General features: G+C 36.4%; 2 protein-coding genes across 17 annotated transcripts in view; both read right to left on the minus strand.

The window, feature by feature from the left end:
• Positions 1-2,915, minus strand: part of sash1a (SAM and SH3 domain containing 1a) — a 315,841-nt gene extending 312,926 nt beyond the window's left edge. For all 9 annotated transcript variants that reach the window (XR_015517683.1, NM_001442215.1, NM_001442214.1 and 6 more), the window contains exon 1: positions 1,525-2,915. Coding sequence is in view for 8 of the 9 variants with exons in the window: in NM_001442215.1 (NP_001429144.1) it covers positions 1,525-2,028 (504 nt within the window). In the remaining variant the exon portion in view is untranslated. The remainder of the gene's footprint in view (positions 1-1,524) is intronic.
• Positions 2,916-4,420: 1,505 nt separating this feature from the next.
• The window catches only part of stxbp5a (syntaxin binding protein 5a (tomosyn)), a 178,005-nt gene continuing 155,129 nt past the window's right edge, over positions 4,421-27,296 (minus strand). For 4 of the 8 annotated variants that reach the window (XM_087297031.1, XM_087297033.1, XM_087297032.1 and 1 more), the window contains 7 exons: positions 25,797-25,859; positions 15,769-16,008; positions 13,749-14,118; positions 12,312-12,477; positions 12,095-12,206; positions 10,368-10,588; positions 4,421-7,958 (listed from right to left, as the gene is read on the minus strand). In XM_087297031.1, coding sequence (XP_087153157.1) covers positions 7,917-7,958; positions 10,368-10,588; positions 12,095-12,206; positions 12,312-12,477; positions 13,749-14,118; positions 15,769-16,008; positions 25,797-25,859 — 1,214 coding nt within the window. In that variant the 3' untranslated portion in view covers positions 4,421-7,916. Of the gene's footprint in view, positions 7,959-10,367; positions 10,589-12,094; positions 12,207-12,311; positions 12,478-13,748; positions 14,119-15,768; positions 16,051-19,789; positions 19,841-22,505; positions 22,554-25,796; positions 27,262-27,296 lie in introns of those variants that run through there. The other 4 variants (XM_087297028.1, NM_001099981.3, XM_087297029.1 and 1 more) reach the window with 4 other exon arrangements.

Below are 27,296 nucleotides of genomic sequence, written 5' to 3' on the forward strand. Positions count from 1 at the left end.
AGAACAAACATAACTAGTTTTTAAACTCACAAATGTTTTTTTTACATGAATTGAATGCACCGGGCATCATGGTGGCGTAGTGCGTAGCACATTCACCTCACAGCAAGAAAGTCGCTGGTTCCAGTCCTGGCTGAGTCAGCTGGCATTTCTCTGTGGAGTTTGCATGTTCTTCCTGTGTTAGTGTTGGTTTCTTCCCGGTGCTCCAGTTTCCCCCACAGTCCAAACACATGTTCTGTAGGCCAACTGAATAAGCTAAATTAGCCGTAGTGTATGTGTGTGAATGCAAGAGTGGGTGGGTGTTTCGCAGTGTTGGGTTGTGGCTGGAAGGGCATCCACTGCAAAAAACATATGCTGGATAAGTACATTACGCAGTGGCGACCCCTGATTAATAAAGGGACTAAGCTAAAAGGAATATGAATGAATGAATGAATGAATGAATAAATGAATGAACCATGTAAGAATCTGCTGAAGTCAGGCGGTACAATGGTCATATTCTACAAGTCTCAGAAAATACCCACAATCCAGCATGAGTTCACTTTATTATGAAGTTATGGTCAGAAACCAATTTAAAAAATAATCAAAAGGTGGCAAGATAGCTCAGTGGTTAGAATGGCTGGTCCCTGGTTTTAGTCCTATTTTTGTGGAGTTTGCATGTTCTCCCCATGTTTACATGGGTTTACTACTCATGCTTAGGCTTCCCTCACCGTCCAAAGACATGTGGTGTATGTGAATTTGATAGTAAATAAGTAAATTAATATATAATGTGTGTGTGTGTGTGTGTGTGTGTGTGTGTGTGTGTGTGTGTGTGTGTGTGTGTGTGTGTGTGTGTGTGTGTGTGTGTGAATGGGAGAGTGTGCGGGTGTTCTTTATGGTTTACTTTTTCATTTTACAAACCAGCTGAGGGAACTACAGATTTTTTTTCATAGAGTAAATTATGTGGTTCAAACTTTGGTGTACAACTAAATCCCAGTCCTACCTCAAGCAAAGCCCCTTCATTAAATCCCTATAATAAATATTAATAATGAACACTTGATTTGCAATTTTGTAACTGTTACAAAATTAACACATACTACCCAAACATTCTGTTTCTCTCACATTTTTATCAACCTTCAACTACCAGACACAGTCCTCAAGCAGTAAGTGGAGAATGGAGATGGTTCAGGCATTATCTTATGCTGAATGGCAGGTATATGCTGTGTGATGCCATTTCCTGCACAGGCCAATCAATGCTATCTGACCTACTGATCCCGGAGAGCCATCAGAAAAGAAGGGTGGGTCTAAAACTCGGTCAGTAAGCTGTTGTTTACATTTTGAAAACCAGTTTGGGGCAATGTTCCAGTCATCAAACATCCCATATTCCATGTATCCGAGCCATATAGCCTCTATTGCTGATCACATGGATAAAAACTCGCATGAAGTTATATATCTCTTGTGTTTTTCTCGAATTGAGGCTATTTAAAATTGTCATTTAAAACTGAACGATATGCCACGTGGTTTATTTAAAAAGTAAACAGAGCAACTCACCTTATTAGAGTATGGCTGCCTGGCAAGGTTTATCCCGTCCCTAATGAGCTTATCCCTGATCATGATCTTCAGCTTCAGTTTGGGGTAGATTTCCAGCTCCTTGCGGTTCCCCAGGGTCAGATTCCTGGACGCCCCCATGTACCCCACGCCGCGTGCGGCTCTATCACTGCTCTGCTCTGTCCATGACCTGGAGCCCCGCAGCCTTGACTCATATTGCTCTGCCATGCGACTCGTGTATACAGGTGAGACCGGGGGCATCGGCTCTAGGGTGAAATAAAGCCCGGTAGCCGTCTCTCTATCGTCATCTTTTAACCTTTGCACCGCATCATGAATCCGCTGGCGGTGGTGCGGAATGAAAACCCCGATGGCATCCAGGTCAGGGTCTCCGATTTGTTTGCAAACTTCCAAGTCGTCGTATCCGTTATCCACAAACGCCTCGACATATTGGCAAAGTTGAAGGGTTTTTAGCCATTCGTAGACGATGTTGGGTCCATTAGTCATCATTTTGAACGGCGTTTAAAAGGAAAGGTGCGTTTACCTTTGTGAGCAGGTGACTGAAAGCGCGTGCGCCCGCGGTTCAAGTAAACATTCCAGTCAATTTGTCATCTTCATGCAGTATTTCTCTCCTCTTTCTGATAGCAGAGGGTGTTTGAAAAATATCCACGAGGCCATAAGTGTTAAACACACCGTGTTGGGCTCTTCAGCGTTTATTAATGCTGACAATGTCGAGACCCTTCAACTTGGCATCGCCATGTACTCCACAATACCGCCCCTCTACGCCGCGTTTAAAGAGCCATTCACCGGTGACAATTAACGTTAGCGTCAAAAGTGCCTAACGTTACAATAAACACCATCCACGAAGACTACATCTTCCTCCCGTTTATTTCAAGTGTTTGCACAGCAATGTCCAAAAATAAATGTGATTTTTACGCACCGCGTGTATTTCCAGTGGTCTTTTTCTCCAGCGTTTTCATGGAAGCGTCCTTCCCTTGTGTCTGTCAGTACGGCTTAAAGCCAACTCTTTTCCCTGCAGAAGACAAATAAAACCGCGTTAGGAGACGAGCACATGTGGTTTCGGACTTCTTGCCACTGTTTGCCGAGCAGCGTAATCGAGCTGGCGAAGCCAAATATCGGTTTTCCTCAGTGAGGCGACGGTTGGCGAGCAGACGCGTTTGAATCTGGGCACGCGCTGTCAGAACTGTCAGTTTCTCAGAGTTAGAGGTAAATTAAAACCTGGCATCGCGTTTCGTAAAAAAAATAAGAGGAAGGATTTATTTCCGTATAGTATTAATCCATCAAGCCAGAACTTTGTGACTTTTATTTTTGTCAGTACCGCGGGAGGTAAAGGTGCGCGAGCGGCGGTGTGGAGGTAACGGCAGGCTGCGGTCTGTGAGCGGGTTGCGCAGGAGCGCGTGTCTCCTCTCTGCTGCTCTACTATTGGAAGTGCATTTCAGTCAGAAGCGCCGCAGCCAGTCTTATGATGCCCCCTGCCTTTAAAACGCAAAAAACAGTTCTTTGTGCTATAACTGATGGATACTACGGAGAAAGCTTTTGCATGATGAAAAAATAGTGAGGCTATACAGTAAATTACTGTTCCGTACATTCAGTAGTACTGTACATCATAGTTGACCAAAGACTTTAGCTTTAGTTTCCCCTAATATCTTACATATTTATTTTGTTTGATCAGTGGATTGTACATTATTTTCTTTTGTTTGTATCCTCATTGAAACACACAAACAGATACACAGTGTACTTTGAAAAAAAAAACATAAAAATGGTTTAACTAAAAAGTTAATAAGTAAATAAATAAAATTGACTAAATTACTAAAAAACATTCATTACTAATACTGTAAACACGGATTTATTTTCTATTTATAGTACTGTTGTTATTGTGTGCTCCTTCAACTGGGATTTTTATGTTCAATAGGATGATTGTTGTTTTTTAAATTGCTTTTTTTTTACAGCCTTCATTTACTGGTTTTCCTAGTACTGGGTTGCAGCTGAAAGGGAATGCGCTGTGTAAAACATATGCTGGATGGGTTAACTGTACATTACGCTGTGGCAACCCCTGATGAATAAAGAGACTAGGCTGAAGGAAAATGAATGAATGTATCATTTACAGAACAGGTTAACTATATTATAGCATTTCTTCATAGAAGCTTCTCAAACATTTCTCCTTGTCTTACTACTCCTCCTTGTGGGCTTTCATAGTATAACATCCTTCCACTCATTAATTTTCCTTCGGCTTAGTCCCTTTATTCATAAGGGTCAGGCACAGTGGAATGAACCACCAGCTTATCCAGTATATGTTTTAAACAGTGAATGCCCTTCCAGCTGCAACCCAGTACTAGGAAAAATCCATTCACTCACATACTGTACACTACAGCCAATTTAGTTTATTCAGTTCACCTGTACATGTCTTTTGACTGTGGGGGAAACCAGAGCACACCCACGGAGAGAACATGCAAACTCCACACAGAAATGTCAACTGGCCCAGCCGGGACTCGAACCAGCGACCTTCATGCTGTGAGGCGACAATGCTAACCACTGAGCCACCGTGTCGCCCTCACATCCTTTCTTATCTTCTCAATTACTTTCACGTACAAAATCAATAGTGTATGATAATTCAAGAATGACATAAATAGGATAGACATGTTTCTCGGTTGATTCTTCTAATAGTAGTAGACTAACTGCATCTTTATTAATTACTACAAAAGTCTTAATCATTTTAAAAATCATTTAATTTGCCTGACATATGGGCAAGCTTTTATCGCATATATTCAGAATCCAGTTGACATACATGTAATGTGAGCATATATTTTAAAGGAAAATCCCAATGCTGTACTGATCAAGAACCAGCTTTTAAGAATTGAAATAATGAGCCAGACGACACAGGTAAGATTTTATCATTTTATTTTCCATTGCACAGTAATTTCTATCTACAGAAATTCTAAATCATTTGTGGCAGCAGATAGTCATAAACATCCATGTGAAATTTGCATAAAACTGTACAAGAAATTGGCTACAATGAGAAAATACTGCAACCCACTGATAACTGTTATATTCAGGACAAAAAGAAAAAAAAAATGAACGAGGCTCTTCTGCATGTTGAAAGTGTAATATTTCAGGTAAGAATGTTCTGTCTGAGACAAATAAAACTATTTACTTAGAAGTCAACATGAAACATTACAAAATAAACATAACAAATTAGTCAAGAAAGCAACAGGAACCGTTTTCTTTTTAGTCATGAAGGGCAAACAACCAGTATCACATCAAGAGTGAGTCTGAAACCTCAATGAAAGAGACATGAATGAACAGAAGGTGTGATCAGTAAATTCTGCTGGAGTTTGAACACTTATTACTGACATTTACAGCATTACAGTTAAACACGGCTGATTGGATACTTTGTTTATCGATTGACACTGACAAAATAGCAACCTAGGACATCAAACCTTTCCTGGAATTATCTCATGAAAACCACGAACTGATCCTTTTTGGTTTGGAGTTGTAAATATCAACCATGTTGGGGCTTAAAATGTATTGTTTACGCTCAAACAAATACAGCTTTTTCTTTTTTTTACAGTAAATAACGAACCATACTGGTCCCCTGAAGGCCTTCATGATGTTTGACGCACTCACACATACATCTGGTATCTCAAGGAAACTCTCACAGATCACATTTAATGCAAAATAAATAAATAAATAAATCACCCTGTTGCGTGACACACGACAGAACACAAAGATATGAAGACAGAGCGCAATGAGCTCAAAATACGTCCTCCTCAAAGCATATATAAAAATAATCTATAATAATAATAATAATAATCGATGATTAAAAATATGACAAGGATATCTATTCAGGGAAATACAGTACTGCAGAGAAAAATACACATCGTACAAATATAATTTAATTAGTTAATCAGGAGAGATGACATACGAGCGAGATATTCAAAAAACAAACCCGGTCTTCAGAAACACTATAACACCATGGCATGAAAACACATCTACAGAGAATATAGAGTCCAACACAGAGAAACATTTAGAGTCTGAGAGAGATTGGCTTAGTTTGTTTTGTAATTCTTTTTTCCCCCTTTTTTTTCTTCGTTGTTTGAAGTACGGCATACGAAACACACGAAAGGCAGACTAGCACACGGCCAAAAACATCAGAGAAGTCCTCAACACTGTTACTGATGGAAAATGCAGTGGTGCTTCAGACACAAACGGCTGTCGAACACTGTCGATGGAAAACACAACTCAATGAAAGAAAATCTTTGGCGTTCGAAAAAGATATGGCAACTGTCTTGGGGTCAGTATGGCCACGCGTACACACGATTTATGCTCCCAGATTGTCAAACTACTTCATTCACAGAATGGCAAAAAACTTTGGGCAGAGAGGCAAGTAAGAATCGCTATCTTAACAACAATGGATCACATGATCAATGCAACATATATAGCAGCATTTCTTGCAAACCACAAATAATATACATATAAGTAATGGCACTAAAAATGTGGTTTCAAGGGAGAAATGGGATTTTTACCTTCATATTTAGTGTTACTTCTTGTTAGTTTTCTGGATTTGGGTGTACAGCGAACTCTCGTTGTAGGTGTTTTCACAGATGACGATGATTTTGAAGTATGTTTCGTTACACATGAAGCACCAGTGTGAAACCAGTACCGTCGCATACATGTTTTCCTGACATTCAGAACTACAATTAATATCGTTCCCAAGTCAGCCAAGACGCCCTATTTCAAGCTTATATTCAATTCTCAAGTCACAGAAGATGGAAAACTAATCCACGAATAGAGTCGTTTCCAACAGTACAGTAAGTGCTTTTTTATTTAACAAAAGTAAATGTTGACCAAAATATTACTATAGTACAATCTCTACATGTTCAACTAAAGCGTCTATGTGTGTTAGCTGGTCTATCGGACAAAACTTAACACTAATTTTCAGTCACAACAAATGTTCTAGCTGTTGAGGTCTATATGGCTGTCTACCCCAAAAGAATAAATATGATGGCTGACTTTAAATCTTAAATTTGCCTTCTTGCTTTCACGACTCGATCTTCTGTGCAGAGTTTCATAGAAAAATTAAATATAATGTATTACATGAAAATACCATCATTACATCACTCACAGTTGGTCTATAATTAGTTATTTCATTATTCATTCATCACATAGATCCTTCATTTCATCAACTTATCATAAACCCTATAGATGGTACTTTAATGTAAAGCATTATTGTAGTGATATTCCAATGCAATCTCAGGGCAATTCGTAACGTGTTGATTTAGTGGCTAATTCGTATGAATTTGTATGATCTAATTTGTACAGTTTAGTACCATTTGCTCATCCCCCAATGACGGTTGGGTTTAGAGAGAAGGTTGGGTGCCACACCTCCTTTTTAAAATCGTTCATTTCCGTACGACTGAACTCATACGAATTTGTACGAATTAGCCACTAATCTGACAAACGTAAAATACTTACGTTTTCTCGTGAGATCAGGCTGGATATTCACAATAGTTCAGTAAAAATATCACCCCAAAAGGCTTTTATATATCATTAGACATTTACAATTGATTTTTTTTGTACAGATTTCTTTTTTCCCTAAATAAATAAATAAATACATAAATAAATAGAAAACAATACAAAATAGATAAATAAATATTAAAATGGCAATTAAACCAAAAGGGGTAATTTGGGAAATTTACAAAAAAATACTGAGAACGGAGACATTGTGACTCCTCCACATTATGACATCATTTCCTGTGAATGGAGCTCTTCCCATGCTTAATCTTGTGTCTTTGTATTTCAGTTATCCTTGTGACAGTCAATAGCGAATATGGCATTTTTACAGACTTTGATGGAGCTTTATATAGAATTATGTATATGTATATATATATATATATACTCTTTTTTTATTTTTATGATGTTTATTGTTTAGTTAATGTATTTATTTTTTTTTTGTTGTTGTTGTTGAGTCTGTCTGTCTTTTTTTGACTACTTGCTGCTCTCCATTGCAGGAGGCAGGATGTGATTGCAAAAAAAACAACAGCACAAAAAACAATTCAAAGACTGAGAGAAGAAATGGAATTCTGGGGCCTGCAAAAGCCCAGCCGCCACGAGAGAAGACTGGCGATATTAAACGAACAAACGAAAACGAAGAGTGCATGGGCGCCATCATGGTATGGTATTCCTCAGATTGGGGTCGCTCTCAGTCTATGTCTCAGTTCTGTAAGCAGACTGTATTTAATATTGTGCTAGGAAAGAGCGAGGGATCCCACTGGTCCAGCAGAGGAGAGATAAAGATGGGAGTGGGAGAAGGATTACGGATGAACAAGGCTGTGTAGGAGAACTCCTGAGTCCCTTTGGGCTCTGCTGTTTTGCCGAGATCAGAACTGGTACCATTTCTTATCCTTACACTTTAGCATCATCTGTAGCACAGAGGAAAGACAATAGAAGGAAGATTAGAGTTAGAGACGCCATAATGCTGTTCCCCTGGAAAAAAATCCACAAAAACATTCAAGAGTCCCGATAATGCTATTTTAGATGTTTACATGAACTGTATAAGGTACAGCACTTGACATGAACTAAATGCCCATTCAAGAGTTCACACTTAGCTGATGATTGACAATAAAGCTTGTATAGCATGCTGTCCTGGGAGATAGCCCTAAGCTTATGAGATCCTCAAGCCCTGGGCTCCCTCCCGTTTGCAGGGCGAGTGGGGATTTTGAGTTCAGGTAGATCTGGATGAACTCCCCCAACTTATTTCTGGTTAATGACAGATATAGGATAGCTAAGGAGAGTATTCTTCAAGACAAAGATACTAAGATAAGAAAACTGGTTATTTATAGTGAGTTAGGGGAATCATCTGATTGGTGAAACAATCGTGAGCTGATGCAGGACCAGCTGTGATCAATCATAAGCACATGACCCGATGAAATTAGTTTATAAAAAAACTTCACTTTCCATATTTGAATTCCTGCTCCCGAGGCTTGCCTAGCACTTGTAGACACAGTGACCATGTTTTTTTAATGAAGCATTTTAGTTTACTCATGGTATGTTTTTCACTTGATGCTTAATTCAGCTAAAGTTGAATTATTTGAACTTGCTTGGTAGACATGACTGGGTCGACTTTCTGGTGACCACAGTAAACGCACTGTGAATTCCGCATTAATCATGCCTCTGTTTGTGCATTTGCAATGACTTTGTATGCAATGTTCTTGTGTGAATACCTAATTTAGCATTAGAATGAACAAAGAACTCATCAGCCAATCAGAATCAACCATTTAAAAGCTCTGTAATATATTTATAAATACAGTGTTTAAGAAAGTGGCGAGGCCAACAATTGCAAGTGATTTAATATTAGTGCTTAATCTAAAAAATAAAGTACATCTTTTTTAGAATACACAAGAAAAATATAGGGATGCAAATTCTAACAAACAAATCCTGAAAATGTGTTATTATTAAAAAAAATGTGCATTACCCGTCAAAAGTTTGGGGTCAGTAGAATTTTTAAATGTTTTAAAATAAGCTTCTCCTGCTCACCAAGTCTGCATTTATTTAATCAAAAATACAGTACAAATTGTAAAACTGTGAAATGTTTTTGCACTATAAAATAACTGTTCAGAAGTAGTTCATAACATAATTTAATAATTTATTGCAGTGATTTTAAAGATTAATTTTCAGCTTCATTACTGAAAATAATTACCAGTCTTCAAAGTCACACGATCCATCAAAAATCACTCTAATATTAATTATTATTATTCATTCATTCATTCATTTTCTTTTCGGCTTAGTCCCTTTATCAATCCAGGGTCGCCACAGTGGAATGAACCACCAACTTATCCAACAAGTTTTTTACACAGCGGATGCCCTTCCAGCCGCAACCCATCTCTGGGAATCATCCACACACACATTCACACACACACTCATACACTACGGACAATTTAGCCTACCCAATTCACCTGTACCGCAAGTCTTTGGGCTGTGGGGGAAACCGGAGCACCCGGAGGAAATCCATGCGAAGGCAGGGAGAACATGCAAACTCCACCCAGAAATGCCCTAAAAACCTATGCAATGTCCCCACAGTTAACAAAAACAAACGTGTGTGTGTGTGCTAATATATCTGTTAAATTACCCTTTTTTGCAGCTTATGTCTATTTAATAACACGTCGCACGATAAAAGTTTCAGCAATTATCCTAGCAAGAAAATGTAACACCTATTTGTGGGCAGCCAGTAAAGGCCATAATTTAATTTCAATTTGGTTCAAGTCTACAAAGGTGTGTATGGCAATGTTGGGAAAAAGGAATATATTTTTTATTATTTTTGTCTCTTTTTCTTTTCATCAAACAATTATTTATATTGGTCATTAAATGGTCATATATTAACTGAACTTCTACTGTTGTGTGTAGGATGCTGTGCATACTAATTAGCATTTTTGCAGAAGTAGAAAATGACAAAAACTTCACCTGTTAACATTAGCTCCCTATATAAGTTGAAGTAAAAACAAATGAAAGGGGTTGCGCACCTTCTTAATGTAACTTTTGCACTGCATTGAGGATAACAGAATTCTGTGAATCAACTTATACATTTGTATCCAATAAATTGTTACGATTTTTGACACTGAAGAAAACCCTCTCCTGACCTTTTCTTAATGAACATGCATGGAATTGTTTTGATATTCAAACAGCAAGTACAAATGTAATTACAGACAACTTGTTTCAGTCATTTTAGATAGATTTTTTTTGCACAAAATAATCGTTTATGTAACCCATTAGCATTCAGCTATTTTTACAAAGTGATTCATTTGTTATAGGCGTCAGCGGTGGAAATGCTGTACCTCATGAGCATGTTTGGAGAATGAGTCAGCGCTGGCCATCATGGCTGCCGTTCGCTCTTCCACCTCGCTTAGTTTCTGGCCTCTTTCATCCAGCGCTATCCGAGCTCGAGCTAAGTCCCCCACGATGCCTGATGCTGCCCCCTTCATGCCTTCTATACCCCCAGGACCTGGAATGTGCTGAGCGAGACTGCGTGGTGCTTTTCCGGCTCCCGTCTCACCGACTGAAACGCAGACATAGAAGCAAAGTGTGAAAAGAAGAGAAGGAAAGAATGCTACTAATGTGGTGAAAGCACAATGAGGTGCAAACAAGCTCTGTGATTGAAGAGAGCACACATACTGAAGATGCCATTCTTGAGATGAGAAATCATTAAGATTGCAATGGGACACCTGGGGTCCGTTCTTCGTACATGGATTACTCAATTAGCTGGATTTAGAGGTAGATGATTTGACATGATGCAGGATCCAAATGCGTACATGCACTATATTCAACTTTTTTTTTAAAAAGGATAATAATTTATGCAGTCATGCACGTGTTTTGATCACTAATATGCAGGTGATTACCGATATCAAAATGTTTTTTGATGCAAAATTAATTTATACAGTTATTCCTTACGCTGATTAAAAAACTTGAGTAGGCCTATGCTACTATAATAAAGAAAATCTTTTCTACATGTAGAACTAAATACATTGATATGCATTGAAATACATGATAAATACTCTTGACACATGAAAGTGTAAAGCCTGCAGCTCACAACAAATGTGGAAAGTTATTGCGTGTCATTTAACAAACCGTTTACTGCTAATTTATTGTAATTTTTCTCACATGGATAATTGAATATTAATCAGATCATTACGCTGCTGTGCCGTCAGTCAATCATTGAATTGCCGATCATGATTTCGAGGATCGATAGATCTGTCCTTCACAACACATGCAGCGTGTTGTAGTAGTATCAGTAGTAGTAGATGTTGTTGTAGTAGACGCTGTAGTAGACATTGTAGTAGTAGTAGTCGTGGTTGTGGTAGTAGCAAGAGGAGTAGCTATAATATTAGTAACTTTTTGTAGTAATAGCAGTTGGTGTAGTACTTGTGATGTATTATTATTGTCAGTTATTATTACTGTTGTCCTTTCTTTTTACTGTCATTATCACTATCATACATTACAAGCATTGCTGTCACTCCTTACCACTGACTGGTTTCTTTCTGTTTTATTTCTATCTATGATACTTGCTTCATTTATTGACTTTTATTGTCCCTTATGTATGTACTCTGACCTGTCCACCAAGCTACCTTTTCACGCACGCACGCACGCACGCACGCACGCACACACACACACACACACACACACACACACACACACACACACACACACACACACACACACACACACACACACACACACACACACACACACACACACACACACACACACACACACACACACACACACACACACATCTGCCAGTACCTGACTATATTGTTGTTTTTATTTTTTTAATTTTTTTGTTGATGTTTCATTTTCTTTGTGTTTGTATGATACCAATTTGTGTACCTTTTTGCACATTCTAATAAAAAAAGAAACTGATTTACACAGATAAAACTACCCAAAGAAATACTTTTACTGGAAAAAAAGTAATAAATAACAACATCCTCTCTCCTTTTGTCTACAATCCTATCGCTATATTTGTTGTGAAGCGTAGAAGTAGCAGATAATGGAAAAAAAAACTCACAGAGCTCCATTCTGTCTAGAGACTGTGCTCCTCCACCAAAAAGACCCTTAAAGAAACCCCTGTTTGGAGCTTCCGGCGTCTCCACTGGAGTAAACAGCTCACCCAGCATCTCCTGTTATAGAGTCCAAACATCATCATCATCATCATCATCATCATCATAAACACAGTGCAACAGAAGAATCTAGAAAAAAAATGAATTAAGAAAACTTCTGCTCACCTGTAAGTTTTCACAGACCTCCTGGCTATACGTGATCCTCTGAATCTCAGTGGGGGACGTCAGATACAAGGCCTGACCGAGGTTGGTGAAGCAGAACGTTCTCGCTATCCGCATATCTGTCAGCGGTAGGTAATTTACATCCAGCAATGGTCTCAATCCTGGCAGACTGAAACAGAATGACACAGAGAGACATTTCTTCAGCTCTGGGACATCTCACCTCCTCTATTATTCAAGAGCTGCGATGCTGAGATTGCTCGTGGCGAGTGCCTGTTTTGTCCTTTAGAATGTGATGTTCAATTACTGGAGACCATGAATAAGGATATTTGTAGACATTATCTGCAGTAATTTCCCCAGGGTCATCATATTTGAAGGTTTAAAGGGATAGTTCACCCAAAAATGAAAATGTCGTCATCATTTACTCATCAGCCTCAACTCTTTCCAAACCCTTTATTCATTCATTTTCTTTTCGGCTTTTTTAATTATTATTATTATTTTTTTTTACAAAATTACAAAATGAAATATAGCCAAAAATTGTTATGCTTCTTCAAAATTTTTTTTGTCTCTTTAATAAAGTTTCTTATGAATCTCTTCCTACTGACAGGCACACAGATGTTTGTCTGTTTTTTTGTCCACAGAAGATTTACAAGCCAACGTGATGCAGAGTAATGCAGCAATTAGATCTGTGTTGCAATAGCAAAGGCCTCCTGGCTCTGACTTTGCTAAACAGTGGAGCAAGACGAAAATATTTTTACAGTCTAAAAATAGGCTGATTTCCAAATTTACTGCGTGTGCTACAGTATATCAACATCAGCAATTCCTTACATCAGTGAAACAAGCTTTGGTTCAACAGAAGTGAATACTTTTTTATTGAGTAAGGATTCATTTAATTCATCAAAAGTGGCAGTAAAGACATTTTTAATGTTTCAAAAGAACCTGTAGAAGTTCAGATCACTGTGCAGATTGAGTTCTTTGCAATGCATTTTTTTTTTGCAATACATTCCCTGTTAAATTTACACATAAATATTTGCAAACTGCTTTGTTTGGTTTTCTTTTATATATTGATTTTCTTGGTTGTTACTAATTTTCAACAGTCAACAGTACCTTTAGAAATATGCTGTCTGAGCAAAATGGTCACGTGTTCAGTACTTATTTCGCCCACTGTCTAAGCAACTTAACAAAAATCATGACCTGAATCTGCCTACTGCATTCACTCCATAAACTTTTCACTTACTCTTCACTTAAGCTGAAGTATGCTTAATAGCGGTAGTGCTAAAATATTACTGATAAAAATAAAATGGAATAAAATAAAATCTGTTTTCCCAGTTTAATAATGTTTGATTAATATATTTTGACATTTACCCATTAACAAAAAAATAAAAAAATAAAATCCATATAAATCCCTTTATCTGGCTTCAGTTGAAGGGCACTCTCTCTCACCTGAGGGTCATGATGTGTCCGTTGGCACAGAAGCAGGCCACACAAATGCCAGCGTTCATCTGTACCACATCTGCCCGCAGCACGAAAGAAGTTTCAGTGATGTTGTGTTTAAACACGCAGGTCTGAGAGGGCAGGATTACGACTTTAGCCTGTTTCTCAGAGCACACCACGGCATACTGGTTTTCATTCAGTTCCTGGGATGTGGATGGGGATACGGACACCGGCCGTCTCTTGCGGACCTTGTCCCGTTCCTCCCCATTGGCTGGGGCATTGGGCTCATACCATGGCTCAAAAGGAGAGGGAAGAATAGACCCTGTAGAATCTAGGAAGGCCATCCGGACGACGCTGCCCTTCAACCTGAAAAGAGTGCCTGCATAGAAGAGATTTAGATGTCAGTGTTATGTTAAGGCACCTTTATTTCTTACAATAGCAGTTTTATAGTACTAAAAAACAATCAATGATGCAAAATTCATGAAAGACCAATTCAAATTCCACAGAAGATTAGCATTATTTAGTTCGAGTCAGGTCAGTGTTGATTTAATACATTTTAATAATATCAGTGTAAATTTAGCAAAATGTGTTAATTATGAAACAGTCAATGCAGCTATAATGCATAATGCAGTAACCCTGAAGAAGACAATAGTGTCATGCATTTGAATTCATTTTTTGTCCAAATAAGTCTCAACATTCAACACGATAATGCAGTATTACTGAATATGAACTCAAAGACCATGTTTGCTTCCCAACAAAGTCACCACGCTTAAAAACAGATAAAAATGTACATCTTTAGCTTTATTTTTAGGAATTTCTAACATCCAGACAAGTAAGCCTGAGATATATCTATGACATATTAATAATTGAGGCCAAAAAAAGCAATCACAAGGCATTTGTTACTTCCTGAAACCCCTACAATCCAAGAGGGGTTGAAAATTGTATACAACATTTATGTTTTGGAAAAAACACATTTTCCCTTCAATTTCAAATGAATGTTTCAGAAATATTTGGACTTAATATGTTAGGTTACTCTATCCAGACTTTATAGAAGCATAAAATAATTGCTACTTGGTTTTAATCTGCAAGGTATGCATTTCCTAATTTATAGTAAGCTTTCTCTCACAGTCTCCTCTTCAGACTAAGAACACAGATTTAATATTATTTAATATAGAGTTTGACTATTAGGTTTCTATTTGACCTTCCCCGAATTATGTAAAATTTGTTATTAATATTGTTTGCATTATTATTTTATTGTTATTATTTACTTTGTTTATTAAACGTTTTACACTCTGTTTTGTTACTTTCTATATTGTATAAAAAGTGAAATGATTGGCAGTGAAAAATGTATCCTCTTCCAAGTTGAAATATTAAATTGGTTATGCTACTACACTATATATATATATATATATATATATATATATATATATATATATATATATATATATATATATATATATATATATATATATATATATATATATATATATATATATATATAATTTAAATGTACATCTTCAAAATTCATACAGTACAAGCATCTATTAATGCATAATGCATATATGCATAACTGGAAATAACCTCAGCAGGTATTAAAGAACAGAATGCATCATTTATAATTTCTTTAAAATGCTGTTAACCATAGACTGTATGTCAATCTGACCAGCAGACATCATAATTGTAACAATGTTTTAATCCACATTAAATAACACCTTAGAGCCATTAATATTATATGGGACAGATAAATCCACCTAAAATAATAAATAATAAAGCAACAATAGCAACAACAACATTAATATAGCTTCTTATTTAATATTTGACAACACAACTGTTTAATAAATGTAAAATTACCAACAGTTATGTACTGTGATCAAGTTTATGGCCTTGTCTCAGAGTATCAAAAGTAGTATCAGGCTTCAAACTTTCAAATGGGCATCCAGTTCTATCCTGTCTAACTAAACAAACACTGTATGGTTTTAGGCTGCGTTTCAACCAACCCTCAAATTCAGCCTCAAATGTGTTGACTTACCACAAGGTGAGACGATAACTGGCTGCAGGAGCCTCTGTTCTCCAGCGGGGGGCATGTTGAGGGAGATTGCCAGCACTGTGCCCAAAGATGTGCCAACCCACAGACTAGGTGTGAGGCCACCATCTGCCTTGCGTGTGTACGTCTCGCAGAAATAGAAAGATGTGATGGCCTCTCGGGTTTCCTTGTCAATACTGGTCACACTGGAGCTCCGCGAGCGGCTGAAGGAATTGTCCCTGTTGTCTAGGGGTATGGATCCCCGCGGAGGACATACAGAGAGTAGGACAGTAGAGAGAAAAACACAAAAAGGTAAAGCCCCCACACCAGGATGACAACCGACAGATTAACATCATTGCTTTTTCAATTCCTGTGTAACAAAAACAGAATGAATAAATAAATCCCCTTGTGATTGTGGTTTATGTGCAAGTTTAAACACAATATCCTTCAGTGGTGAGAAAAATGACCTTTGATGTGGGAAATGAGGCAGTCTCTCCAGTGTGATGGAGACAAATGGTATTCCCGAGATTGGGATGACCAGATGCCCTATTTTCCTGAAACACTTATGCATTTTAGACCCTTTTACCCATCTTAATTGGTCCTACTGGTAGACCTCCTAAGTTAAATCTATATTGACATGTTAAAGGGGTCTAGAATTTTGGGAAAAACTAGAGGTCTGGTCACCCTATCCAAGAAGTGTTCAATCTGGAAATGTACAGTAAAATAAGAAATAAATAGATAAATAAAGAAATAATGGAAGCACAATGTTGAGAATGTTGTTTCAATATAAAATTAATGATCTACTGGGATTTGTAAGACTTTGTAATCAAGACTCATCATTTGATCATATCAAATAATGACTAGACAGAAAAATTGTAAAATATTTTTTACAGAGACCAAGAAGGAACATGAAGGTGGGAGAAAAAAAATGGATGGGAGAAAAAAAAAACTGAGTGATAGAAAAAAAAAAACATTTTATTAAAGTTTTTGCGTCCCCTCGCAAAGATGTTTTGGGTTCTTTTGCAAAACTGTTGTTCAACAAACACTTCCTGTTCATTTCATACATGTCAACCCTCCAGTTTTTGTCGCGATTCTCCTGTATTTTACCATTCTATCCCGCTATCATCCTACCATTAAGTATTTTTATTTAATTGTTCTATATTTTTAATATTTAAACCATGTTAAAGTGAAGTTTAATTTTAAACTAATTTCAAAAGGAGCATGTGCTCATGATTGACCCACCTGGAAGGATACAAATCACTATATATATATATATATATATATATATATATATATATATATATATATATATATATATATATATATATATATATATATATATATATATATATATATATATATATATATAGTGGATATATATATATATATATATATATATATATATATATATATATATATATATATATATATATATATATATATATATATATATAGTGGATATATATATATATATATATATATATATATATATATCCTAATTTTCTTTCTACAACTATCATCATCTGGAAGAAACCCCCCTCCTCCCCTTTTTCCACCTTTATCCAGAATGGGTAAATGGGAATCCTCGTTGGGCCGTCTGGTACTTCTGTGCGGAGTTTGCATGTTCTCCCCGTGTCCATGTGGGTTTCCCCCGGGTAACCCGGTTTCCTCCCACCGTCCAAATATGCTCTATATTATAGATACAATAAGTCTAAATCTTTTTTCTAATGTCTTGCTCTCAGGAAGTTCACCTTGGCCTCAGTAGCAGGGCAGTTTAAGATCGACCTGAGCTTAATTTCCCCTCCCCCTGCAAACAGGGGGCCAGAGGATCCTTGACCTCAGGGATCCCTCCCAGGACAGCAGGCCAACCAAGCTATGTATAAAACATGAGCTAGGTGTAAACTTTTGAAATGAAAATAAAAATATCTGCATTCACTTTCTATTCATCAAAGCTGTTCGTCAATTGTCGTCTTTCCTATGCAACCTTTGAATCAGTGAATGCATGTATAAGTGATGACTGACGGACGCGCTCCGTATGATAAATTGATCCCACATCAGCTTCTTTACACGCTATTTAAAGAGGAGCTAAAGTTCATTTTTTTAAATTCATGTTTATTTCTACAGCGCTATTACAATGTAGATTGTGTCAAAGCAGCTTAACATAGAAGCTCTGTTAAATTGAAAGTGTGTCTATCCAGTTTTCAGTGTTGAAGTTCAGTTTAGTTCCGTTCAGTGTGGTCTAAATTTCACTGGTGCAAATCCATTGATGCACAGCTCCACAAGTCCCAATCCAAGCAAGCCAGTGGTGACAGAGCTGAAGAAAAAAAACTTCACCAATTGATGAAGTGAAGAAAAAAAAAACCTTAAGAAAAATCAGGCTCTGTTGGGCATGACCATTTCTCCTCAGGCCAAACTCCCTGTGTGGAGCTGCAGTCTAGGTGCCAGACACTTGGGATTTGGGTGTGTGTTTAAACAGACAAATACACTTAATAATATGTAAACATGTCCATCCAGCGTGTTTTATTCTAAACACTACAAATTTTCACTTAAATGAGCAATTACAGTTTCTAAACTAATCAAAGACTTTCATTATAGATCTGTGCATTCTTAAAGTGATACCTCTGTTATCAAACAAAACACAACGAGAGATTCATTTGCTGCTCTTCACTTGTTTGATAACAGAGGTGTCACTTTAAACGGCATGTACAGAAGCTGATTTGGGATCAGTTTATCATACTGTGTATTCGTCAGTCAGCGCTTATACATGCATTCACTGTTTCAGAGGTTGCATATGAAGGGCGATGATCGACGCAGTTTTAATGGAACGAAAGTAAATGCAGACATTTTCATATTAATTTCAGTGTGCTTTCAAGATTAAAAACATGGAAAAAATATGGGACAATACGTAATGATAGGATGATAGCGAGAGTGGTAAAATATGGGAGATTCTTAGCAAAAACAGAAGAGTTGACATGTATGAAGTGAACAGGGAGTGTTTTTGAAACCACAGTTTTGCGAAAACTTAAAAAAAAAAAAATTAAAATATATAGTTTTTTTTCTCCCATCATTTTTTTTTCTTTCACCCAGTTTTTTTTACTTTCCCCCATTTGTCCTCACCATCATGTCCCTTTCGGGTCTCCGTCATTTTCAAATAAAACATTTTTTATGTATGTTTTAAAATGTCATGTATTATAAATCACATGATTCTTAAAAATCATCCTAATAATTTAATTTCTTATAGTTATTGCAGTTTAAAACAGCTGTGCTACTTATGTTTGTGGAAAACATATCAAGACAGCATCTATTTGCTACATAAATATTAACTTGTAAAAAATTAAATGTAACTTTACTGTCATTTTTAATACTGCAAAGCGTCCCTATATTGCTGACACTGTATATAAGTTTATGTCTACAACATTTCACATATACAGTAATGATATGCGTGAAGCCAAAGGTCTTTACATCAACCTGCACAATTTATTCCCTTTCAAATCAGCCCAATTCCAAAAAGTACTACTTCAGGGAATTCCCTTATAAAAACGCTCCTGCTGAAAACTGATGACAGAACTGAAATTGATACCGAATTAAACACCAGCACATGCTGAACTGGCAAAAGCTGACCTGCATTTTCAAGATAAGATTTATGAAGAGTAACAGAGAACACTGACATATAAAAGTCAGGCAGTGGTTTATACAATGTATACACCTGTATACAATTTATTGAAACACTTACAAACCTTTTAATAAACTAATACAGTCATGAGATATATGTGAGACCCAAAAGAAAAGAAAAAAACAATATAAAAACCACAGAGTAAGTTTCAGATGAACATCCCTTCCGATTAGTTTAATTTTCTAAACACATTTTCAATGTAAAAAAAAAAAGAACCATCAGTCAGATGCAATATTAACATTTGGTTAATTGACATGAGATGTTTAAAGCGAGTGAAAATGTGGACCCTCCAGATTCTGAAAATGTGCTGATGGACTCCACATTCAAAAGCATGAACACAAAGTCAAGGCTTACCCAAGTCTGGCTTTAGCTCAGTAGGCAAGCTTAATTTCCGTGACATCTTTGCTGGAAAAAAGAGAACACCTCTCTTTACAAACACATTGAAGCCTCAATAAAAGCCATGCATTGCAAGAACTATAGCTGTGCCGGAGAAAACACCAGACAACGGAGCTAAAGGGCTTGTTTTTTATCATCCTGAGGGACACAGATGCTTCAGACGGGACAAAGGAGACACTGCAATATTTTTCAGCGAGTCAGAGACAAACTGCATAATGCTGCATGCTAGACAGACAGTACTGGGATGTGAATGGGTGTAATTTGGCCACACAAAGCCCTGAAAGGAAGAAAATTAACATCCGAACGGTCAAAACAATCATTCTCAGCACCCCATGCCACAAGCATGCACCACACAGGAGAATACAGACAGGACGTCACGATTTATAGAGATTGTTTTTTATAATTGGACAATTTTTACCCTTGTTGCTTAGGCATCTGATGACTTTTAGCTATTGTGTTCAATGCACAAATCAACAAATATCTTCCGGAAGAACATGTGACGTAATACCTTTGCTGTTTATAAACTGCTACAGCAAAAATATCCTTAAGTTAAAATAATTATGATCACACATTATTTTGATGATCCGTTTGTTGAATTTAGGTTACATTGCATTACATGGCAACTAATTCTCATTAGCTTTTAAGTAGATTGTTAGGTTGGGGTTAGGGTTAGTGTAAATTGACATGTTCTTGCAAAGTTTCTTATAGTCAGTTAAATATCTATTAAAGGAGCAGTATCAACAGATATTAAGCAGACAGTGTACTAATGCTCAAATGGACCATCAAAATAAAGTGTTACCATAATTACTAACTTATTTTATTATATTGCCCTACTGATAGATATTTTATTTTAATTGGTACACTTTTAGACACTTTGTTTAACGACTGAATTAAAATTTTGGTTACACTTTATTTCAAGGTACAATTCTCACTTTTAGCAAACCATTAATTAATAATTCACCTCAAAAAGACTACTAATTTTGTTTTTTAATAGTTAGTAAGGTAGTAGTTTAGTTTATGTATTAGGTGTGATTTTAGGCATGCAGAATGAAATTGTATTTGATACAGTACATAATAAACCAACCCAGGCTTATTCTGAAACTGTATTGCTATATACATTTCTGGAGAGACAAATACATCCCAGGAGCTACGTTTTCGTGCAGTTTTAGTTTTCGCAAATCCACCAGAGACTGCTGTGTACGCTTTTTCAGATCTTAAATTTCTCTTGCGAGTGCCATTCGCACCTGCTGTTCTTGTGTAAATCCACTAGAGGCTGCTGTCGACAGACTGACAGACTGACTGGACGAATGAATGAATAACTGACTAATCACCTTCCTCCTTCCCTAAACCCAACCAATAGTGTTTTTAAAGCCACAAATTGACCTGCCCACTCACTTTCCTAAACCCAACCGACAGTTTTAAAAAGCAATGCAGATAAAGAAAAATCCTCCCCTGATTTTTACCATGTTTTTTCCAGATTTTACCACTTTTTCACCCTGTTATATACATGTTTATTTTACTTTTTGGAATCACTTTCTGTCTTAACTGCTTTCTGGAACCGCTCCTCATCGGACTCTAACTCAGCATTGTGGTCAACTCCTTTCTGCATCTCAAGTCAGCCGACAAACATGTTTAGCTAACTGGACCGCTCCGTAGCTTTTGTTTTGAACATGAAATGCAGCCCTACGTACTTCTGGCTACATAATTTGTGATTTCTAGAAATGTATATAGGGCTACTTTTTTAGAATGAGCCTATGTTGCAATACACAGCCAAGATCTTAATAATAAGAAGGTATTTAATAGTGTAAACTGGAACATTGGCAAAAAAAGTGTTACTAACATTTTGATGAGCTTTATTTAAAACCAGTAACCCCACCTATATGAAATGCCACTAAATTTAGTTAGATTAAGCTTAAAATAGACAAAAATATCTTTGATAATTTTCCTTCTCAATCACAATAACTTCGTATAAAAATATTTCCATTGTAAAGCAACCAAAATAAAGATTTTGAAAGTAAAAGAAAAAAGAAAAAAAAAGAAACAAAACAAAAACAGCATTTACAGATTGCTATGTAAGAACACCTTTTTTTCTTTTTTAAACTTCCCAGATTCTGCTGGTTGCAATTCCCGATTTTTCATTGCCAATTTTAAGCCAATTATTATCCTTTGTTTTGGTTTAATTTAGAATTTCCCCAACCTTCGCAGAGTCTGGGGGACCAGAGTAAGTGCTCCAGCTTAGCCTCCCTTGGTCTTGCAAGAACACCAAAAAAAAAAAGAAGAAAAATGTTGAACTCTCAGGGGTTTTTGTTTCTTAATAGCATACCATAGCTGATCGCAGTACCCTAAATCCCATCCTAAAAATCCTACAATAAGATGTACAGACAGAAATAGACAGGAAGTACAGGAAGACAACAAATTGAAAACCCTCATTCCTACAGACAGACAATCACAAGCCACCGGTGTGGCAAGAGAGAAACGCCTCAGGCAAATCACCACTAGCACAAGTCACCATATTACATGCGTGCTACAAGAACGTAGCATGCAGAGGGTATTTCCATTGGGGTTTTTCAAGTAGCCGTGTTTTCAGGGACGGTTTTGTTCATACATAAAGACAGACACTGTGTGGGTTGAACAAAACCAGTGAAACTTCTTCTACTCCATCATCCAACCTTACCTCCTCTCCCTCCTCCATTGTAGAAATGCTGATGGTTTGACATCAAGACTTTTTGGGAGGAAGTAAAGCATACGAGCAGTTAGAGATATTTCTGCGCTTTCTGAAATTTGTCACAATGTGAAAGTTCATGCATCGTCCTGGTTTGTTTGATTTTGTGTGGCAGTCCCAGTCGTTTGTTCTGTATCTGCCCATGTCGAGGTGTTACAGCAAGTGTATGCTGCTATTTGCACAATGATGATTACAGGGAGCTTCTTTCAATATTTGATCAAACCGCTCGAAGGGAGAATGGCTGCAGAGGTCTGGGCTCTAACTGAAGGTTAAGTCATTTTGGAAATACATTCTCATTCTGTTCTGACCTTTTAGAGCAAATCTTATCTCTATTTTGAGATCTGCCCCGGTCTCTGAGTGTGAATGTCATGCTCTTTCTACAAGGAGCTTTTTAGGTTGTCTTTGGCTTATCAAGCCACCTTCAGCGGCGCTAAATAAGCTAAACAAAGAGAATGCAAATGCTTTAAAATGACCTCATCCTAACCGTGTGTTTTAACCTTGAATTTTTTTGCATTTCACATTTGCATTTCATCCACACCATTAAAAAAAAAAAAACAAAACAAAAAATGCTCATTTGAATAATGATGCCAAAATAATGTTCCTTTTTCCCACCCCAGAGGAAGATGTGATCTTATATCAAAGGTTAAGAATCTGGAGAGAGGGAAAAAGTAGTGTTAATTGCATAACACAAATCTAAACATGTAAGAAATTTCACGGTAAAACCTGTATGCGACACATCTTCGATTAAATATTTGGTTACACAATTAGATGCCAGTATGTGAAAGCAATCAATACCTCATTAACCGCAGTCTAAAAGCGATCTCGACTAGGAGCACTGTGTTTTACAGTGCATTTACAAGCTTTGGTTGTCTAAATTTAATGTGTCCTTTCCGCCCACAAAAACAGCTGTGTCGTGCTCACTGTCTAAGCAGCTGCTACATTTTCAACTCTTTTGCATCTGTAATTTCCAAACAATTCAATCAGTCAGTGTGGATATTTATATTAGTGAGCGCTTTTATACAAAGACAGCATCTTGCTGAAGGGCACAGTGGTGCTGCACTTCAGGTCATGAATAACTGCTTCGGGGGGTTGAACTTATGCCTTGTTTCTAGCCCAGATATTTAACCACTATTCTCCCACCAGGCGTGAGCACCTTGTCACAATGTCATTCACTATTACCATTCATCACACCGCCAGCCACCATCAGTCATCTGTGACCCTTGTGAACTTTTGTTCTCCTCCACAGACGCACGCACAAAGTTTTTGGGACGTTACATAAAGTGCACCATGTTAACACTGCTAATGATTATCAGACTACTGCTAAAGATTATCAGACAACAAAATACATGCACACTTTTTTGTAAAGTGAAAGTGTATACAGTAGAAATCACCCAAAAATCATCATGCACTCATCCTCATGTCGTTTCATAAAGACTCTGTTTACATGTGCTATTAAGATGTGATTTGGTCACACTTTCATTTAATGGTCTATTTGTTGAATTTATGTTACATTGCATCTACATGCCAACTAATTCTCATTAGATTATAAGTAGACTGTTAGGTTGGGGTTAGGGTTGGGGTTAGGCTTAGTGTAAGTTGGCATGTGTTTGCAAAGTTTCTTATAGTCATATAATTATATATAGTTATATATAGTGAATTTCTGTTTAGCAGCAGTATCAACAGATATTAAGCAGACTGTGTACTAATGCTCAAATGGACCATCAAAATAAAGTGTTACCTGTGTTTTTCTTGATTTGATCACAGGTGATTAATACTAAATTAAAAGTGCAAACATATTTTGAGCTTGTCCACTTTTAAGAGTTGGTTAGTTTGGTCAAATTAGTTGAAAATATTGCCTTTGTTTTACTTAGTTATCTCATTTTCAAATATTATTTGACATGTCATTGATGGCCACTGCCAAAAATGAGTTCAAGCTTTGCCTGAAATCGCAGGTCTAGTTTGAATCTAAAACAATAAAAGTAAAATAAATAAAATGAATTTACCTGTCCTGATACTAACAGTGTTTGGTATAGTTTTGTGACTATCTGTGCAGAAATGAAAGCCACTGCTCCCAATATTGTTTTCTGTTTTTTCCTTCTGCATTCGTGTGTAAACTCTATTAGCTTTTTTCAAGTTATTACATTAAAAAAATCTCCTCTTGAAGAGATTGAAAAGATTGAAAAGTCTCCTCTCGAAGAAATAAAAAGCAGTTGAAAGTGGGCAAATGAGATGGGTTAAAACACCAGATGTAAATATAAATTTGTCTTTCTCATCCACTTATGATCCGATGCTTACAGTATGTACACATCTTAATATTACATGTATACAGCACCTATAACTCACATTCATAAACTAGATTTTGCTTTGTGAATTTTATTGATTGGTTGAAAAATCATCAGTGTTGGTTTGTAACTGACACAAAACGTCTGATAATTTGAAATATACTACCAATAAAAAGTTTAAGGTCAGTAATAATATATTTAATGAAGGATAATCTCAAAAAGCAAGTCTCCGTAATACAGCAAATACATAACAATACATAAAAAATGTTAACCTTTATAATCACTGTTTTGTTTGTCAATATATACACTTTTAATGTATTTTATCCATGAACACTTCAGGAAAGCCTGGATTATCAGCAGCCATTAGTAGAGTAACACCTTAACTGCCACCTCACTTATTGAGTTTAGACTAGGAAATGATATGACTGTATGATATATACACATGATATTTACAGTAGTCATGTTGGGGTTGAAATCGTTTAGAATTTTATAAATGCCTTTAATTTAGTTAAATTGCTAAATTGAAGTACAGTATAATTTTACTGATCCCAAAGTTCTAAACAGTAGTGCACTCTTTACCAAAATTAACCACCTTGGTCTCAAAAAATGTAAATAAATTATTGTATTGTTTTATTATATTGTATTGCCCCACTAACCATACAGTTACACAGGTGATAATCAATTCACAAAAAACATAGGTTTTGAATTTAATAAGACCACAGTTGATTTTAATAAGAGACAGTTGTCGAAACTTTTCAATTTAGAAAGTCGGGGATTGCAACGACATGACCATGAGTAAAAACATGACAGAATTCTCATTTTTGGATGAGCCTGAACAGAGTTATTGATCAAGTCTTTAAAACGCTCCCCCTGTGGAGCTCTTAACATCTGTGTCAGGACTGCCAGTATGACAGTGACAGGGGGTGGTATGGATTGTGTTATGCTCTGAGGGACGTTTTACCTGAGGTGGGGGATTTGCAGCGATCCTCTGAGGTGGCAGAGCCCTCGTTAATGTCACAAAGCCCTGTGGAGAGAAAGTCGAAGATGAGTGCTGGACTATATGAGACCTTTGCTGATCCAGTTACACTTTATTATGATACTCCACTTCAGACATTTTTATAAGCAACTACATGTCAGCTAACTCTCATTAAAAAGTATTAGTAGAGTATTAGCAGACTGGTAGATTAGAGTAATGGTGAATAGAATAATCTGACATGCAGTTGTAAGGTTACAAACTGCACAAGAAAAAGATTAATTAAATGTATTACTTTTTTAACGTAAGTGGTTGCAAACAATTTATATGTGCTGAATTTAAACAAACAAATGAAGTTGAACATTACTCAATTTAATTTGTTTGTTTAAATTCAGCCCATATAAATTAGTTGTAACCACTTACCCTAAAAAAAATTGAGTAAATCCAATCAATCTTGTTTTATTTTCAGTGTGTATAGTCAATAGAATGTCTGTTGGCAGATCATCACAAGTTGTTGTTAGCAGATTTTCAGCCGACAATCTACTAATATTGCTAGTTAACATGTAGTTGCAATGTTACATACAGGTTGTAGAATATGTGAAGTGGACGAAATAAGCTGCTACCCTAGATATTGTTCTTTATCTGATTACGTAGATATATTTCAGTGGGTATCAACAGAAGCTAGTTAACCAGCTTAGCATGTCTTTTAGCAATTCATTACTATACATTTAATTCAAGTACAGCATTTAATTACAATTCATTTTGATAAAACATGAAGGGCATTGCAGTGAATTGTTATAGTTATCACTTATATCTCTTAACATTAAGAGTTTCTTTTTCTGTTTTCTATTCTTCAGTCTAACCTTACTCTTAATAACTTTAAAAAAGTATCAAATTTAAAAGTACATGTAAAAAAATTCCTCCATTTTGTTAAACTTATATTATGTTGTTATATATACTTGAATTAAGGGTGTGAGTTGGTTATTTATTGATAGCAACTAAAATACATTGATGTAATGGAAACATACAGTATACAAACAATATTTTGCTGCTGTACCTTTTGCTTATTTGTATTTATATAGTTTCTGTTTTGGCCAATGTGTGTTAGTTTTATTTATAATGTTTGTTTATTTATCGTATTATTATTATATATTCTTTTTTTCTTTTTTCTTTTTGCATTTTTGACCTTAATATTGTTTTTGATTGAAGAGTTTTTTAATGGGGTATACTGTACGCACACAGACTTTTAATTTCAGACAGCCAGCCTCAGCACTTCCGGTGAACTGCCTTTCCATTACAAAATTGACATGTTTAAGGTCTGACTTATTTACAAATGAGTGATCTTCATTGCCTGATAGATATACGATCTAAACTGGGTCTCAGACCGGACAAGAAACACTGCATTAAATTCCAGTTCCCCTGTCATGTCTTTAAAATAGGACAGTTTATTTTACTCCAGTACTTTTAATGGAATTTCTGTGCTTGCCA

The sequence above is a fragment of the Danio rerio genome, chromosome 20, assembly GCF_052040795.2.
Source record: "Danio rerio strain M-AB ecotype USA chromosome 20, GRCz13ab, whole genome shotgun sequence".
NCBI lineage: Eukaryota > Metazoa > Chordata > Actinopteri > Cypriniformes > Danionidae > Danio > Danio rerio.